The sequence below is a fragment of the Gavialis gangeticus genome, unplaced genomic scaffold (genome assembly GCF_001723915.1).
Source record: "Gavialis gangeticus isolate Ggan-Ray unplaced genomic scaffold, GavGan_comp1, whole genome shotgun sequence".
NCBI classification, from domain to species: Eukaryota; Metazoa; Chordata; order Crocodylia; family Gavialidae; genus Gavialis; species Gavialis gangeticus.
The window spans coordinates 152,663,343-152,683,131 of NW_017729024.1; the positions used below are offsets into that span (position 1 = coordinate 152,663,343).

Here is a 19,789-nt window from a genome sequence, read left to right on the forward strand (position 1 = left end):
AAATGAGCGTTAAGCAAAACCAAAAGTATTTGATGACCCAAGATGGTGACTGCGGTTGTTTTTAATGACCCAAGATGGCAGCTGCAAGCATTATAACAAAACTTGCTGAGTGCTAAGTGAAATCCGGTATCAATTTCAAATTAGCCTTATAGCAAAATAGCACCAAGTGAAACAGCATTAAGCAGGGGTTGCCTGTACTATTTTTTCAGCATTTCCAGATCATAAATTCCTTAAAAATCCAGCTGGCTATGGTTGGGAGAAGAATAGATTGTAATTAAGCAAATTACTAACTTGTGGATCATTTGAAGTCAGGTTTTGCTGCCATCAACTTTATTTGAAGGAGAAATGGGCACTATGGACCTGATCCAGGTCTACTGAAGTTAATGAAAACTTGTTTACTGATTTTCCCCCCCCACCCAGTTCCATCATTCGCTAAGTGAATGTGATGCTGTCATCTGTTAATTTGTTGCCACTTAAAAATAATCAGGATCTTTATAGAGTTTGTGGCTAACAGAGAACTTCCTTTACCTGAGGTACTAAGCATGATGATATATAACTCCTCTTTAAAGCACCTTGAAATCTTATTGATGAGAAGTTGTACATGAGAGAGAGATTAATATTGGCCTCAGTTGTATGATTTAAGGGCTAGATTCAAATTGGTCCTTTGTTTATCAGATCCTATTATTAAAGTAGTCAGATGCTGCTTTTAGCAATATATTTAATTTTATTACACATTTTTTCCTCACTAGTTTGGTCTGCCTTTGGATATAATTACCTTGAAGCTAGAGTATTAGTGGGGCTCTTACCATGTATGTGGTAGAGAGCACAGCCTGTAAACTACAGGGGTGAAGTACAGGTTCAGAGAGATGTCTCGGTTAAATGGGACCCAGCCCACATTCTGCTCCTCCCACTTTTAAGTCTTTCTTCTCTGTCAAATGAGAATGATGGTGATAGGTCCCTGTAGCTGCTCTTCCTGATCCTTAACTGCTGCTTTTATTGTGGAATCAGGTTTCATGGATGCTTCTTGAACTGTTATCTGTTCTAACTCCATAGCAGGAGCTGCAGTTGCTGTATTTTATTGTAGATTACTTAATCTTTTATATGATTACTACATTATATTTTCCTGAACTATTTTAAAGACTTTGAGGCTTCCTAGTATAAACGTATAATAGCTAGCAAGCTGTGTGAAGATTTGCTAATTCTTACCCGTTATCTCTGGACTGTAGGTGTTCATAATTGCAAACAACAACTTGCCGCCTCCTCTGTCCCCCAAAGGTATATTTTTCCTTTTGCTAATAAATATCAAGAGCCCTCAGGGCTGCTCAGTATTATTTTTCCATCTTCTTGGTGTCCCCAAGGTCAGCCCCCATAGGAATGGCTTCCCAAGAAACACTTGGCTCATCTGTTTTTCATCATCCAGACTTCATGTTTTGCCCACTAAAATTGAGATTTCACGACCTTTACTCAGTTATTCATAGATCTCCTGTCTAATTCTTTATTAGATCCTCTTCTCTCCTTATCACTCTCCTTTAATGAAACCTAAGTTTGTCTTAACTTTATTTGCAACGGTATTTAGTTGTCTTGCTTCCTTTTCATTCAGTGTCCAGTCCTTGCATCCCTGTAAAACAGTAAACCAGTAGCAATGGTCTTTTATATCTGAAGTTTTCTCAGTAGTTTGGATCTAAAAATTCTCTGCAGAGAAACAGTTAAAGGCATTTCCATTCTACATATATCTTAATTCCTTCCCTCATCAAGCTGTTGGTAATAATTTAATTATCCTATATATTTAAATTGTCCTAATGTACCTGGGGTTATTGGCTGTAGATATTGACTTAGCTGTCTCTTGTAAATGGACAAGATGATCCTTGGACAGCTATGCATTTCGTTTTATCTTTTTGGATTTTAAGTTGCATTCTTGCTGCTTCCTTCAAGTCTTACACCTTCCTTTGTACCTTTCGTATGATAGCCAAGTTATCAGCCTAAGCACAAAATTGGTGCAGTTTTTAAATTAATTCAGTTCTTACATTTTTGCAACAACTGTGCTACCCAAAAGAGTACATTTCCTTCCGTACTCTTGTATTTATATTAAATAGGATAGAGATTTCATTTTTTACTTCTGCTTCACATTACCTACAGCACATCTTGTTTTACCTTTCTAATAATTTTTTCAAAGAATCTGCTTTCTTTCATTGTGGCCCAGAGGCCATCTTCTGATATACTATCATATGTTTTTTTTTCTCAAAATTTCTTCAAAAAATCCCTGTGTATGTATTCTGATCATATTGCCATCTTTTCTCCAGTAGTTGAAGAACTGAAAATATTTGATCCACAGTGGACCCATTTTTGGAACCCATACTGATACTATACCACAGTCTACTCTTTTTAAGGGGTAAGTCTGTATAAAAATATCAGGGAGGATTTTATGAATTGCGATTATCGGAAGATGGCTTTGTTCCCCTTACTTTTTTAAAAATTGGGCATGTGATCACATTACTCCGAATTTTATTCAAATCTTCAAATCAACAAAAATGTCTAAAGTCTTTGGCTGTCTTACCTCACTCGATCCATTCTTAATAATTCAGCAGGAATGTTACCAATATCTGGTGCTTTGTTTCTGTGCATTCTTATTGCTTCTTGAATTGCATCGCAATCCAGTTCTTCCACAAATTGCTTAGTTGTCTAGAAAATGACTGTTTGTTCACCTTTATCCATTGCATTATGAAGGACCTCATTAAAGTACTCTACTTCCTATAATTGCATTCTTCGTAGCAGGAAGATTTCTATTTTTGTCCTCTATCAGACAGTCGTTGTTGTTAATATACTTTTTTTTCCTCCATACATTGGTGCCCTTGTAGAATGCCTGTCCTTTTTCTCCAAAACACAGTTTTTATTCTTGGTTTGTCTTAGTAGCTTCCTGACCTCCATTTTGGTTTAATCAGATGCCTAAAATTGAGACTAATCATGAAGGCAAATGATCTTTACTGCATGTTGATCCTCACTTACTTTCCTACTATCTTCATCAAGCTGTTCTTTTATTCTTTAAACTTGGAGTTATTCCCACTTTTCTCTTCTGCACCTCTTTTTAATGTAACTCAAAGTCTTCCACTTGATAACAACATTCCCCAAACTTTCAGTATCATTTGGATCCTCAAATCGTTTTTCTCAACTGTCTAGTTTATATAATGAATTCTTGCAAGATTGTGCTATTCTTGTTCCTCATTTTGCCACAATGAATCAAATGAAAAAGAAAAATCTTACGACTTACAGATGAGGGGTCTGCAGGTGGCTGTCTTCAGAGTTCTGAAATTCTGAATGTTACTGTAGTATATTGAATAAACTATACGTGGTCATTCCTATACTGATAGCATCTCTGGATACCAATGGTAGGTTTGACAGCTCTCATGCAGAAACATGATACTCATCAAATGGTTCCTTTAGATGTGACAAAATTAATCTCGCTCTATTGTCCTTTGTGTTATCATGAAGACCCTTGTTCCATTTAGTTTTATTTCTGTACCCCTACCTTTCCTACTTTAGCATTGCAGTCACTCAGGAATATCTCATTTTGGAGACAACTTTAAGCTTTTCCATAGATGAGTTCTGCATTGTCACTTGTATTTCTCTTTCCAAGGGTTAAGAAACTCTCAAACAACAGTTGTGTTTTTTAGTGGATGAGGGTGTTAATCTTTGGAGGACTAGTGGACTTCTAAATCTAATCTGTATCTTGCAGTCCATCCAGTTCGGAGGACCTGACTAGCAGCAAAGCTACTTCAGGGGGCTGTGGACAGACGTTACACTTGTAGTACTACAAACTTTTTTGTAGCACTACAAAAGTTAAGCAGAAAGATGGACCATTTTTGTAGAGCTGCAGGGGCATGCACAAGTAGTACAGAAATGAGATCTCTTATGTAAGGTAGATCATCACAAAATGACTCGTTTTGTATGGTTTTGTACCTTCTGCTGAGACTTGGGTGCAGGGGTGGTTGATCACTATTAGAAATTGGGTACTGGTCCTTTTTTCTTTCGAGCCTACTTCTTAATAGTTGCTAACCAAGAATATATCACTCTGTTGCTCTAGGATTCCTCTTTTGAAGATGGATGTGATGCCTATCCAACCCTGACAGAATATGTACAGGACTTCCTAAATCACCTCACGGAACAACCAGGCTGTTTTGAAACTGAAATAGAGCAATTTGCAGACACGCTGAATAGCTGGGTTACTACAGATGAAGCATTGCAAGAACTTGTTGAACTCATTTATCAACAGGTAGTATGTATATTCTGTTTTACAACAAGGGTTTAACTACAGATTCAGTGTGTTTATGTTCCATTTTTTTGTGAGGTGAGGTTTACAGAGACTAGTTTTGTCCTGCAAAATAGTGACTGGGAATAGGGTACTTATTTACTGCAGGTTGCAAGAAAGAGGATAACCTATAATTTATTTCAATCACCTTTTTCTAGCTGTATTCATTCCTTTTTATTTCTCTACTTATAGTTTGCAATTTGGTGTAGTAAAGTATTTTGTCTGGGACTCAAAAGTTACTAGTGGTCTGTTTCTTTGTTTTGTCATTTAAGAGTTACTAGGACCGTAGGGTGGAATCCAAGTGATAGCTATTAACGTAGGATAAGCTGTATTTCAAATTACTTTATTTTTATAGCAAATAGACCAGAAACCCTTGAGTGCTGAGTTCTAACTCTTTTCATCTCTTCCCAAAGAAAATATTCTTAACGATGCTCATAAGGGAAACATTTTCCCCATGAGAGACCTGCCTTTTTTTTTTTAAAGTATGCAGAGTTAGCCTGATGTCCTGCTGCTAGATATCTTGGATAACAGATATTTTAGAACATCCCAAGATGAAGTAAAATCTATGTATAAATCAAAAGGGAAGAACCTGTTCAAGAAATGAGCAGTAAGCATGGAATACAATGACTAGTTTTATCAGGGAGGTTCTATTAAATTTTTCTTGGGGGGTGCATGTTTAATAGTTTGGGTTAGTAACTAAACTGAAGGTTCACTACATTTAGCTGACTGATTATTAGGGCTGTGCAAAGCTTCGGTCCCCAATTTTGATTCGGTGGCCAAATCCATGAATCCAGATTGAATCAGAGGACCCTTTAATCGCTCCGAATCGAATCAGAACCCTCCAAATCTATTTGGAAAGATTCGGTGATTCAGACATGGACACAGCTTTAAATGTTTTTTCTACATACCTCTAGGCATCAGGTGGCTCATGAACACTGCGATGCTGGGGTGCATAGAGTGTCCCACAGAGGTGTGCAAAGCTCCCCAGTGCATTCGGCATCAGACCTGGAAGTGGACCAAAAGCACTTCCAGTCCACTAATGGGTCCACCAGGGAGCTCACGGGGGGGCCCCCGTGCCCCCGTGGCTCAGCAACTGGTGCCTCCTGGGTCTGCCTTCCAACCCAAGTACTTCTGGTCCAGTTCTGGGTTTGCCGCCAAGCATGTAGAGGGCCCCCCTGCACTCCTGTGGGACGCTCAGTGCACCCCAGCATCTCGGTGTTCACAAGCCACACCTGGTACCCTGAGGGTATGTAGAAAAAACATTTAAAACTGTCTGAATCACTGATTCTCTGAATCAGCATTGAATCTTCAGATTTAGCCAAATTGAATCGGGGACAGTTATCTGAATCAACTCATCGAATTGCTCTCCCTGATTCGGGCTGAACCTGAATCGAATAGGGCCCGCTTTGCACACCCTTACTGATTATCCTCCATTTCCTGCCCTTCCAGGGAAGATATTTGTTTTCTCAGTGACTATGCACTTGATGTATTCTGTCATAAAATTGTACAGTCTTCAAGTACTCAGGTGAAAGGCTTCATATATTCCTTTGGTAGCTATGTAATTATGATTTAATTTCCCCTTAAGATCTTGTCATCAAACATTGTAATAATTTTAAAGTGTTATCAACTGGTAAGAACTCTGTAAATTATTCAGGAGGCATAATAAATGTATGATGTTGGTTCCTTGTGCCAAAAAGAAGCAGTTGAAAATAGTCACTTATTTCATTGATACTAGTTTATCTAGGTACTCGTATAGCTTCCATCATCATAGTAACTGTGCGCCTCCCAAATTAAAAATTCAAATCAACGATACATTTTTTTTTTTCCAGCTCGCAGGAGAAATAGTCTGATTAGTTTTAGTGTGTGTTTGTGTAAGAGATTTGGCTTTCCTACAAAATTCTAAAGAGATGAGGTTTGCAGATAACTGTTATGACTTGGGATCCACACTAGGCTCAGCTCCTGTGAAATTTCTCCATGCTTTTATGAACCTACCTCTTGAAATTCTTTCCCAAATTTTTGTGAAATGAGTTTGTCCCCCACTACTTACTTCAGGAAAACGAAGCCATTAATTTTTCCCCTTTGCAACTTAACCATTGTTAAAAATCTATTCCTAATTTAGAATGGTTTTTTTTTTCCTGAAAATGTTATGTTAAGGAATGTTATCTATTCAATTCTGGATGTTAAAAACTTTTTGCATTATTTTATTCAAAACTGGATAGAAAATAGTAACTTTTAAAAATTCCTCAAAACCAACTGTTTTGAACTGTTTGTTCATGGGATCCTCTAGGATTGGGCAGACCTTCAGGAGGTTCCCTTGGGCTTGTTCGTCTCCTTCCTGATTTGGGATAGTAGTAGTAAGAAATTGTATCTCTCCAAGCCTACCCATTCAAGGCGCCAAAATATGTGGTGTCACAGTAGACTTTTCATAATATTTTGAGCAGTGAAATAACTTTTTTTTTTTACTTAACCTGTTATGTGGCATGCAGGTTGGCATACCTCATAATGAAGGCATCAGTTCACATTTCTGAACTACTGTCTTAGGCTGTCTGTGAACTCCAGCATTGCTTTATTAGTTACAGAAAGATCAAATTTTCAGGGTGTCCTTCATAATATAAAAGAAAGGAATGGAGAAAAAACACAAACAAAATGGAGACAGTTAATATCCCTGTCTCTATCCTTTTATTTCCCTTCTGATCTGGGATATGCTCCTATACTGACATAGTTCAGTTATTCAGTTGGAATATACTTATATTGGAAAAACATGTTTCAAGTAAAACCAAGACTTTCAGAAGATGGGTCCAATTCCATGAGAGACTGTGAAAACAGATAGATCTTCAATCAGTCTCTGACTGGGGAGCCATTGAAAAAAGCAGTATAATCTGTTTTTGCTAAGCAAATAAACTACACTGGTTTATATTTTGTGTTCCTGCACATATGGCTTCATTCTGTGCAACACTTGCCATGGATACTTTGGTTATCTGTTACAATATTCTCCTATAGTGATTGTTCTCAAATTCTTTAAAGCTGAGTAAAAATGTATATGCAATAGTAAAGCATTTCAGGAATGTGTAATTGGGTTTGTCTGCCTGAGTTAATCTGAGGTATGTAGAGGTGGCTGAATGGCTGGTAAATCACATGGAACGTAGCCTTTATAAAGGGCTTCATATAGAACTGACTGAAATTATTTCAGTACATGGTTCATCCAGCCATACACATCTGTTATCCATAGTTATAGTTAGTATCATCAGTTTTGGTTTTCTACTTGGATGCGTGGAACACCATGAATAGAGCAGCAGAATGGGCAAAACAAAGCTGTTATTAGATGTAATATGTATAGCCACTTTTCTAATCTATGTAGAAAGAGATTTTTGTGTAAAATTTTCATGTAAAAATTGTTTTACATCCAACCTTTAATGTAATTATTTGCTTTAGTCTGTTTTTGGGCTGTTGTAACTTCCCCAAAGGCTGATATCAAAAGGGCTGACAATCCAAAATAAAATGGTGCATGAAAAAAGGCATTTATTGTGCCCAGACAGGAAAGCTTGCAATTCAGCATAGAAAGCTAAGGCACATAACATTTCAATTCCAGTCTTCTAGCTAGTCATATTTAAAATTATTTTTGTATTTCACTCGAGTTAGGGTTACAGTTCTACCAAACTACATGACTTTTTTTCTTCAGCTCCTATTACAGAAATTCAAGCAAAGCCAAGTCCATTTTGTCTTAAAGTTCTAGTTCTCTTAGAACAAATCCAATTCCACTCAGACTGCAGCAGTTGTCATTAGCCTAGAACGTATAAAGTTCTTCTGAAATCTTTTTTTCTGATTTTTACTTCTCTTGCATAAATGCATGTCGTATATTGATGAAAGTCCTACTTTTTCTCAGCTTTCCAGGAAAATTCAAGCACGTTTGTTATATATGGATATAACACAGTCATGCTGAGAGATTCACAGCCTCCATGTGAAGGCTTCATTCCTGCTTTCTCAGTCAAATGTAGAACAGTTAGTGATTAAGGAAGATTTTTTAAATGTTTTGTTTTCTCCTGCATTTCCATGGGTTGGGGGGTTTTTTTGGTATTGTTACTACTTTGTCAATGAGTTTTAATTAGTATGCTGAATACCCGTATACCTCAAGTTTTGCATGACTACTTATGAACAGGTTTCTTTTAATTTTTCTAATTTATTTTCATCTTAAGTACAAATCCAAGAGTCCTCTACGACAATGTGTATATTTCTCTTTTTTGTAATGACATCTTTGGTATCTTGAGCACAACATACTTCTTAAGGTGGACCTCATGCTTAGAGAATGAAGCAACTACTGACTGAATTCAGCCCTAAAGACTAATAAGTAAAATGAACTACTTGAGTTTATATAAAACAGTATTAACAAAAGATCTGTGCATTAGGGCTGTGCGAAACTTGGGTAGCTGATTTGATTCAGAGGAGATTTAGCCCGATTTCGTGGCTGAATCTCCAAATCTGAATCGAATCGAAAGTCTCTGAATTGACTCGGAAAAGATTCAGTGCCGCTTTGGAGATTCAGCCGTAGACTAAATAAACAGCAGTCCTCACCATGCTGGACACAGCTACCTCCAGCTGGTAAGTCTATTGTGGTGGGCGGAGGAGGGAGGGAAGAGGGTGTGCAGATCAATGCCCACACAGTGAGGGAGGGATTGGGGCTGGGACAGGCTGCTCGGCCGGAGGCAGGGGCCGCAGGCCTCGGTGAGGGATGTGGGTATGGCAGCGCTGGGAGCGGGAGCTGTTCCCTGCTGCCACTTGCCCAGCTGGGACCCTGGGGGGCGGGCGTGATGCAGGTGCGGCTCGCTCCAAGTGGAATGGGGTAAGCAGCAGCAAGGTATAGCCCCTTCTGCCAGTGCTGCTGCACCCACATCCTGCACTGCACCCCTGCCCCGGCTGGGCAAGCAGCAGCAGGGCAGAGCCCCACTTCTGCTTGCTCCCTTCCACCCAGAGCAAGCTGCATCATGCCTTCTCCCCCCCTGCCCCAGCTGAGCAAGCAGCAGCATGCCACGCCTGCATCCTGCGCCCCGCAGCCCAGGCTGGGCAGGTTGTCCCAGCCCCTTCCCTCTGCCCACCACAACAGACTTGCCAGCTGGAGGCAGCTGTGTCCAGCATGGTGAGGACTGCTGCCTGTTTAGTCTATGGCCAAATCTCCAAAGCAGCACCAAATCTTCAGATCTGATTTGGCCGAATTGAATTGGGACAGTGATTTAAATCGCCGAATTGAATTGCTGTCCCTCCAAATCAGCTGAATCCAAATCCAAAGCAAATACTTACTGCTTCGCACAATACGCCTGCCTACTGTTCATCATCCGTTAATTGCTATATTGTAGTAAACCGTGCCTTTCTAAGGCTATGTACAGACATTAATGTTTTACCAGGAGAATTACTTTTCTCCCTATAAAAACCAGAAGTGTGCAGACATTCAGACCTTCTCCTGGAGCAAAAAAGGCCACTCTGGGAGAAAAATAGCCTGATAAGAATCAGGTGGAAATCATGCCTACAAGACTGAACATCTTCACACTTCTTTTCCCCTGGTTTTCAGGAACCAGGAAGAGTGGAGCCACAGGGGAAGGCTTCTGTCTTGCACAGGCTGTGTGGAAATGGGGGGTTGGGGAAGAGGCTTCAGGGTGGAGATGACAGCATGTAGAGGCAGCGAGGGTTGAGGCCTAACCATGGGTAGAGGCTGGAGCCCAAGCCACAGCAGCCACCTGCCCCCCACAGCACCATCGTACCTGATTGGGGGGGCTTCTCCCTGTGTCAAACGGGGGAAAAGTCATCTTAAGAGTATCATATTTACTCGATTCTTCAAAATCTAACAGCAGTTTATAGAATTCCCTTGCCATAACCCTTTCTCAGCAGAAATGATTAATTCTTCAGAGATTTCTAGTTTTTAAATTTCTTATTGCTTCATACAGATAACATTAGAAAGTTTTTACACTGGTATTCCAAAATTTGTCTCTTTCTCTGTGCCTATAAACTCTGTTATGTATGGTGCATATGTATGCATGCTCTTTAGAGAGCAGGTGACTGAATCTAAAAATGAGCATTATTTCTAGTTTAGTGGTTCTCAGATTGTTTCTGAACTGTATACTGAGAACCAGAAGTGTCCTGACTTTTAGACCAGCCATCTTTTGCTAACACTTGCCATTTCTCTCAGACTATTGTGCACCCTTTATATTCAAATTTGTAATTGAAAAAGGAAATGATGACATAGTCTGTAGACCACAGCTTGGAATTTTCTCCCTTGAACAATATACTGCCAGCTAAGAGTGGCTTTCAGATATTCTGGGCATTGATTACAGTGAGGATGGGGGGCTGAGGACAGCCTCAGACTTTTGACTATAAAAATGACAGTCGTCATTAATTCATTTTGTGGGAAAACTTGGGTTTTGAATTAGCAGTAGCTTTGGTGTAATCCCTTGTTAAAACTGACTTCATAATACAGATGGGAATGGTTGTAGTGGTTTTTTTCTGCTATTAGCGATGAGAGAGCCAGTTTTTTAGGCATTTATTAGTATTTACCAAATGAAAGAGTATATAATGTTTAATTGCTTAATAAGCTAACCTCCTTTCTTCTGAATGGTTTTTATACTTATTTTGAAGGCAACATCTGTCCCCAATTTTTCCTACATGGGAGCAAGGTTGTGCAACTATCTGTCTCATCATTTAACCATAAATCCACAAAGTGGAAACTTTCGGCAGTTATTGCTTCAAAGGTCAGTATCTGTAATTGTACTGGTAAAGTGAGTAAGCTTAAAAATGTGCTTACTTTCTGTTGTTTTCACTCTCACTGTAGTGTGTTTAATGTGTGTTTCACTCCTTTGAAAATAAAGTTGAGATTTTGAGATTTTAAGTGGAAGTTACAAACTTGTCAGTGTTGAAACAGAATGTCAGTGAAGTAAAAGATCAGGGCTGTCCAACTTCCAGGGACAACAGGCTGCAGACCTGGAAGTCACCCGGTGTGTGTGCAGCCCACCCCAGCTGCACAAGCAGCCCAGCTCACTTGCCTTCTGGCTGTGCTTGCAGCCCAGTTCATTTCCCACCTGCCATGCAGGCAATCCGGACCCTCCCACTGCTGCGTGCACAGCATGGGTGTCTAGTGCCTCTTGAGTTGGGGGGGGTGGGAGTACATGCCTCCCCCTGACACCAGTCAGTGACCAGGTTGGGGGGTCCCCTGGTTGCCAGTCCTGCTGGCTGCGGGGGTGTCAATCTAGCTCATCGTAAAAGTGGCCGCGCTGCTTCTGGAGCTCTGGCCACTTCCGGAAGCAGTGCAGCCGCTTTTGCTGACAGCCCTGCTCCCCAACCAGTGCTTGCAGGGGGAGCACTGGTACTCCAGCCTTGCCCTGCTGCCCACCAGCTACACAGGGAGTGCAGTCTGACACGGGATGCACCTGCACTCTCAGGTCATGCATGTGCACCCCCTACACGGTGCCCCTGGTGCACAGCTTGGGCACCTCAGCCCCCAGGAGTGTGGCAGGAAGTAGAAGTTGGAGGAGAGAAGGGCATCTGCAGAACCCAGCTGTCACAGGAAGAGGCAATAGAGGGGGGATGAGGAAAGGGAGTGGCAGCTGAGCAGTAGCCTGTGGGCTGCATGCAGCCCCTGGGCTGCCAGTTGAATAACCTGTTGGTTAGAACACTTTGGAAAAGCTTTCTTCAGGACTGTAAAATTCTCCCCAGTCCTTTGTAAAGGTGTCCATTACTTTCCATGTAGAGATGGCCTCCCCTGAATAAAAAGAAAGATGCTATTTTCAACCTACCCCTGAAATTCAAGAGTGAAGACTCTTTTCTGTAGCACCATATTGCTTCTGAATTCTTCTTGCATGTCAATACGGCTGATTATTAGCAAACACTTCATTTTACATTTCCAGAAATGTTGAAGTTAAAAAAAATTCTGGATTTGAATACACTGCATTTTAATTTCGAAAAGCTTTTTTCATATTTGAGTATACAAGTAGAAAAGTATGTCTATAAGGTTAGAAGAGAAGTTAAATTCATAACAAAAGCATTCTCATTTCAGAGTTCTGTTAGTAAGGCACATTCTTTTGAATCTGGACTTCTGTTGAGGTAATTCTATATTTAAAGATTATAGTTTCCAATACATTACACTGGCAGTTTGAAATCTAGTCAGTTTAAAAAGTGTTGTTCTTTACTCTAACTAACTTTGAGTATACTTACCAATTTTTGCTAGTTTTTTTCTTCCATATTTAATTTTTACAGAATATTTTCATGTATAGGCTGAGCAACTGACAATATAGGGCAGTGGTATAAAGCTAACAGATACCACCTGTGGATCTGATCCACAGAGCCATATTGTCTCTTCTTGGACAGGAAATTTGGCAACAAGACAAACAATGGCTTTCATACTGCCACCAAATATGGCCACCAAATTTCCAGTCTCATGGCCAGATGACACAGCACTGCACTCTGGCTCTGGCCTGTGGACTAGTCCTGCACAACTCATCCTGTCCATGGGGCCAAATGTTTTGGACGCCCCCCCCGGGGAAACTTTGAAGCAGGCTTTATATGAGTGGGTGAACTTATGAAATGGGGGGAGAGATTAATTTGCTTCCCCTAAATTTCCTTAAGTTATTACAGTATGCTTAGGTGTTACTTGCAGTAGTGAAACTGGGCAAGGGAAAAGGGTACAAAAATATGTTGCTGCAGGGGTGACTGGCCATGGCAGCTGACACTGTCCTGGAATGCCATGCCTGTCCAGGATGTGGAGCTGACCTGCTACATCTTTTGTTACTTGTAATAATGACTTGTTTCTAATTGACATAAATTATTATTTTTCAAATGGACTATCTCTTGAAATGTGTTGTGTGAAGCTTGAGGTTATTAATGAACTTAAGGGATAAATTTAAATTGACTCCTTAAATTGTTCAAATACAATTAGTAGCAAAGGTAAAATAACCTTCAAAACTTCTCATCATTGTGTCAGTCAGGAGAAATCCACTGGGTAATAAAAAGCAATGCTGTGTTTTTCCCTTTGGCAAATCTGAATACCTAACCCTTTTCCCTCCAAGAAGAAAAACTAGAAATTGCATGGACATTGTTTTCTTTTATATTGCATTTGATGACTATATGGATTGAATGCATTTTGCAAAGGGTCTTATGATTAGTAAAACTTCCCCTTTTTGAACAAGGGCATTTTGTGTGGTATTGAGTATTAAAAAGTCTACCTCAATTTATTTGCAAGCATAGTATTTAGAAAGATTAAGATAGTTTACATTTAATGATTAAGATGCCAGCCGCTAGATAATAGTTTTTTCGGTCTCACAATAACTTTAAAGTATGATCTGTTTAATTTTCACACAGTTCTTACTTTATATTTTGCCAATTTTACTAGTTTTCAGAATGTTTATTTTTTTCATTATTTTACTTCTCTGAAGATAATGGAATTCTGATTTTTATTCCAGCTAGTAGTGAACCGGTGATTGAGAGATGGAGTTCAGTTGTTACATACATAGTAAACTTTGTTAAAAAATAAGTTCAGTTTAAATTTTAGTCCTTGTTTTTTTTCTGTTTTATTATAACAAATGAAACTGGAGATAGTGTCTTCATTAATGATGTACAGCTTTTGAAAGTTGTTTTTTAATATGTATTAATTACAGAAGCCCTCTGTAGCTTTTCTTGGCCTAGGAGTAGACACCTGAGGTCCTGGATTTCTTACCCTTGTTTGTTCAGGGTAAAATCTCCGTTATTTCCCTCTTAGCCCCTCTTTATTTGGGGATAAAAGTTAATACCAAATACCTCTACATTTATCATGTTGTAGGAACTCTGGGTGCATGGTTTTGACTGTGGAGTCTAACTTTTGAGAATAAATTATGGCACCTTGTTTGAAAGAAAAGCTGTAGTAGCTCAGGTTTGGAAATGTAATTTGAGTAGTTTATTTGACCAAGACCATAAAGCAACGTTTATGATTCCCAGTCCTGAATTTAGTCAATGAATTGCACTTGTTCTCTGCTCTCAAGTGTCGTATTAGAAGTATGATTGTATTTAAGAATATTTGACTTACTATTCCATACAGAAAACTTGAAGTCAGGGCTGCTTGTGTTCATCTCCTATTTTATATTGACAGTAAAAATAAAGACCTAAGGTAGGGTAGCCTTCCTTAGCTTGGTGTCCCAAAGCTTGTCCAAAAACTCTTCCAGCTATACCATTGGTCCAGAAAAAGTCCTTGCCTCTTGCATATTCCACAGACCATCATAACTACAACATTACTTCAACACTATCATTAAAATTCAAAGAAATAACATTAATTATGGTACCAACCACATCTCTTTCATCTTTTAGTCCTAATGTAGTATTCAAAGATGTTCAGACTTCTCAGCTTTATAACAATCTTGTAAACAGTGGTAAAGCTTGCCAATTGAAAAAGAGGCTGTCTATGAAATTCTCCTTATTGACATGCTTGTAAATTTGTATTCTACTAAAATGCACAGTAACACATCCCGTTTGATACAGGTAGTTAAAAGTTCTAGAAAAAAGTGATCCATAATCCCTTCTTATTGTAATTATGCAATTTCTATTACTTGTAGCTTGTGTGATTATGGATCTTAACTTTTTTACAGTTTGTGTCAGATTGTTGTGATGAACCAAAAATAGAACCGCAACATATGTTAAATGTCTAATGTGGTTCAGGAGGATATAAAAGTATTATTGAAATAAACCTAACCACTTTTGTATACATCCAAGTTGCACTATGGACCTATTTTTCAATATGTAACATGCCACCTGTCATGTATTGTATAGATACTGTAATGTGCTATTTCACTCTGCTGTTTGTCTCCATTCTTTCTGCACTTAAAATATTTTGCCTTTTTTGGGGATCATAGATTCAATTTTTATGTCAGAAAAATAGTATGTTTAAAGTTCTCTATTTTCTGTCATAAACCAGTACTTTTATTGACACCCTGCATTCTGTTTTTTCTAATCCATATTGATAAGGACCTACCAAATTCACAGCAGAAGTAGAGAACACGATAGCTCCCTTAATCTTTCATGTTCCCCCGTGTGTCACCTCCCCAGCCATTGATTGGCAGAGGTGATGCACCACTCCCTCCCGATTTATCAGGGAAACAAAAACCATGGTTTTAAATATGGTGTGGTTTTTGCCTCCCCACTGGTCAGTAACAAGCATTGGGGCCACCAGGGCCCCTCAGTGGCAGGAGGCAAAAATGGCGCCATATTTAAAACCGCAGTTTTTGCTTCCCCACCAATCAAAATGAGCTGCAAGCATGGCCCTTTCACCAGTTAGCAGTGGAGGAGCATGCGGGGGAACCTGCAAGGTTAAAAGAACCGCATTGCACCCCACTTCTGCTGTGAATTTGGTAGGTTCCTACATTTTGTATATTAGTTCTGCATAATATTGTCTTATGTAACAGTTAAATCTTTCTTCAACTCTAGAATGCCTGCTGAGAAGAATAATTTGATACTGAAGGGTTTTTTTTCTTTTTTTTAGATGTCAAACGGAATATGAAAACAGAGATCAAGCAGCAAAAGGAGATGAGGTTACTCGAAAACAATTTCATGCATTTGTGCTGTTCTTAGCTGAACTGTATCTTAACCTAGAGGTAAGAAGTTCTGCATCATCACCAGAGATCCCGTGGCACCCCTCTGCCATTGGCTGGGGTCCTTGTGCTGTGCCAAGTGGCCTGGCCACAGTCACCCTACCCCTGACAGCATCAGCATTGGCCTCTGGCACTTCTGGCCTGGCCACACAGATCCCCACTGCCCCCAAATGACTCTCCTGCTCCCTTCCCCTGCTGGAGGGGCAAACACCTCTGGGCAGGACCCATTGGCAAAAGTGCTGGGGAGCCAGCATTTTATTTTCAGTAAGTAGTTCTTTTTTTTTCTTTCTGTATGGATTTTTGCAGGCAATGCTGGTTTCACGTTGTCCACAAAATTGCAATTTTGGTAGGTCCCTGATTATGCTCTCTTCTGAGAGAAGCCATGGCATGTACATTCACTGTCCCAGGAGATACTCTCCTAGGAGTGATTTAACTGTGTTATTCCCAGGTTATTTTTCTCCTGGAGTGGCCATTTTTCCCTGGGAGAAAAAGCTTGAACACTTTTGGTTTCCAAGAGCTTCTCAAGATAAACTCAGAGCTTTGAAATAAGAATCCGTAGTGCTAAAACCAATCTGACCTGTTCTTGTCTTTCTGAATTCTTTACAACGGAAGAATTGCTCTTATTTTTATGTAGTCAAAAACACGTAGAAGTGAGCTGGCATTTTCTAAGGGGTGCCTTAAGTTTAAAAAAGATGAGTACCACTGTTTTAGAAGAAATTCCTCCCTAACTTTTGACTGTTAGTATTTTTGCTTCATGTCCTGAATCATGTAAATTTTTATATTTCTGTTTTCCTTATTCAATAGTTGTAGATGTTTTTTCATGCCTAAACTTGTATCCAAAACATGATCCTTCTGAGAGCAGAGATTACAAAATTATGTATTAGAAGGTAACTTTAACTACAAAGATCTTAGGATGACATGCATCATTCATAATGGAATCAAACATTTTACAGCTCCTCCCAAACAAGTGTTAATAAAATCAGTTTATAATATTATCATATTCTGTATATGTCAAATTTTATCTGAAAAATACTTCAGGAGCTTCTAAAAATCTTTTATTTACAGTATTACCTGTATCTCCTGTACCTGTAAAGCCAATCTACTTCATGTATCACAAAACAATCTACAGAATAGAAGAGGGAAATCTGGAGAACAAATTTATGAAAGTATTCTAATCTATTTTCTCAGAAAATTATTTATGATCTTTTGCAGATTAAGGGAACAAAAGGACAGGTAACACGAGCTGAGATTCTTCAGGTTGGCCTGCGGGAATTACTAAATGCACTTTTTTCTAATCCTGTGGACAATAATTTGATCTGTGCAGTAAAGTTACTAAAGGTAGGAAGATTTCACTATTCAGGATTCTCTCTTTACAGAATACAGTAGAGTGTTGAAAACCACATTTCAGCAAAATTTGGGTAGATGCAGCATCCTCCCAGCGCCCCTGGCACCTCCTCCAAGCCCAACCCCCACTGAGAAGAGCCCTGCACAGCCCTACCCCTGCCTTTTGAGAGTTTGAAAAAATACCAAGTCCCCCTGTGTTACATTTTCCATAAAAATAAATAAATAAATAAATAATACTAGTAAACTTAACTGCAAATGTACTTGTATTATACAATGTTTAAGAAATACTTGCTTATTTATATATCGACCAGACCCTGATTTCAGTCTTTTATAGTCCTTCTAACATTTAATCATTGCCTAATGAACATTTGCCATTATTTTCTTATATGGGTTTCTTTGATGATGAGGTTTCTAAATGCATATTTTGGTATATAAGAAGCCTTGTTGAAAGGTGCTGAACTCCTTCACACCACTTCTGAAAAATCAGGATGTTTGTTCAGGTGTTTAAAGTGTCTTTTTTTTCTCACAGTTCTGGAGAAATCTGAAAAGCTGGCAGAGTCCTCATTCAAGATCTGGTTAGGGTTGTTTGACTATTGTTGACCCACGTGGTGTCAGCATCTTGAGAGCCAGGATGCTGAGGAAGGCAGTTAGTACATGGATGGAGGAGCAAGTAGGAAGCAGCTCAAACTGGGATATGGGAAGTGGGTAGCAAGTTATTGTGTTAAATAACAAAGAGCAATAAAATTAGAGCTTTAAGCATCTGGTATGGGTGTCACTCTGAGAATGCTAAAAGAAGGGGCTCAATCACAAACAGACAGGGGCTTCAGGTTTGCCAAGCATGGTGGAAGACAGGTGGTACTTGGAAAAAAGAATTTTAAATCTTGCCATGGAGTTGTAGTGTAATATAGCATGTGTAGAAACTTTCCACGGCAGTACCATACTAGCCACTGAGAGGGCTTGCCGTAGCATCAGTTTCAGCCTGGCTTTTTGGATTCTTATGTAATCCCCAGCCTGTCTGGTCATACAATTCCTGATTGCTTGATAAATCTTTTGATTAGTCTGCATGATGTGCATGTAAAGGTCCTTGCTGTGGTTTCTGTCATAATTCCTAGATTCTAGTGGCATTGCTCAAAAACTGTGGCCAAAGGCTTTACAGCAGGGGTGATCAGTGTATGGTATGTGTACCATAACTGGCGCAGGCAACCTCTGTCTGTGTCTCTGTCCTGCAGCAGGTCAGGGAAGGGGCAGGCAGCACAGTGGCAGATAAAGCACAAAGGAGAAAGCAGTAAGCAGGAAACAGAGCAGCAAATGGGACAGGAGAAGGGGATGAGGATTAGAACAGCACGTGGAATGTGAGGGGCTAATTTGTGACACCTCTGCCACATTGCTTAACTGTATGGACTGGTAGTGGGAGCATTACCAGGGGGCCTTTGGGCTCAGGTACTTCTGCCAGACCCTGCTTGCTTTGCTCATGATTGAGTTGGGGCTCTAGAAGTGCCCTTGCTTCATAAAGTGCAAATGGTACAAACTGTAAACTATACTTGTATTTCTCCTGTACATTCTAAGAACATCTGAAGGGTTTGGTAAACAGAAAAATGGCCGGCACACTTTGCCTAATTTTGCTAATTTCTACATGAAATGGTCCACTTGCAATTAATTTAGCGTGCCTGGCTTTTTTTTTTTCTGTCCTGAATTGCTGGGCATAGGCCTGCCAATTAACACCTTAAGGTTGATTGTAATTCCAAGTTCTTGAAGCAGTATGGTTGTCCTTGGCATCTACGTCAGCCATTCATCTCCTTTGCCTGTGCTGTAGCCTAAGCAGACTGTACCACACAGTACAAAATTCTGCTTGGCAAAAGGAATTTCTGCCACCAGGAGAAGCTTTGAGAATGGGACTCAAAAGTTTTGTGAACAGAGCATCTGCACTTAAGTTATCTGGTGGCAACAGAATCCTCCCTTCTACCAGCAGTTTCTTTACCTCTGCTGAACAGAGTAAGGCTCTTGCTGCCAGCTGTTGGCTGACAGGCTTGCAGGAAAAGCTGATTGCTAGGTGTATAAGTTTCCTGCTTGACAAGTAAACCCTTTGTATGCATATTAGAATATACTGGAGAATTGTAAATGCATGAACGGGGAAGGGGTGTATTTGGTAGCCGTATTGGTCTGAGACAAAAAGAAATGCAAAACTGTAGAACTATTGGTTCAGAAACTATAACTTTTCATAGATTTCATAGACATTTGGGCTGGAAGGGACCCCAGAGGATCATCGACTCCAATCCCCTGCCCCAGGGACAGGAAGTCAGCAGGGATCATAGGATCCCAGCAAGATACGCATCCAAATGTGTCTTGAAGGCGTTCAAAGTGGGCGCTTGAACCACCTCCAGCAGCAGTCTATTCCAAAACTTGGGGGCTCGGACAGTGAAGAAATTCTTTCTTATGTCCAGCCTGAATCGGTCGCAGCGGAATTTGTGACTGTTCGATCTTGTCATCCCTTTGGGTGCTCTGGTGAACAGACGTTCGCCCAGATCCTGATGAGCATCCCTGATAAATTTAT

At 39.8% G+C, this 19,789-nt stretch overlaps 1 protein-coding gene across 2 annotated transcripts in view; it reads left to right on the forward strand.

Annotated features, from left to right (window-relative positions):
- The window catches only part of PAIP1 (poly(A) binding protein interacting protein 1), a 64,334-nt gene that overhangs the window by 10,906 nt on the left and 33,639 nt on the right, over positions 1–19,789 (forward strand). For both annotated transcript variants that reach the window (XM_019517895.1, XM_019517896.1), the window contains exons 3-6: positions 4,079–4,267; positions 10,925–11,037; positions 15,786–15,897; positions 17,107–17,232. In XM_019517895.1, the coding sequence (XP_019373440.1) occupies positions 4,079–4,267; positions 10,925–11,037; positions 15,786–15,897; positions 17,107–17,232 (540 nt within the window). The remainder of the gene's footprint in view (positions 1–4,078; positions 4,268–10,924; positions 11,038–15,785; positions 15,898–17,106; positions 17,233–19,789) is intronic.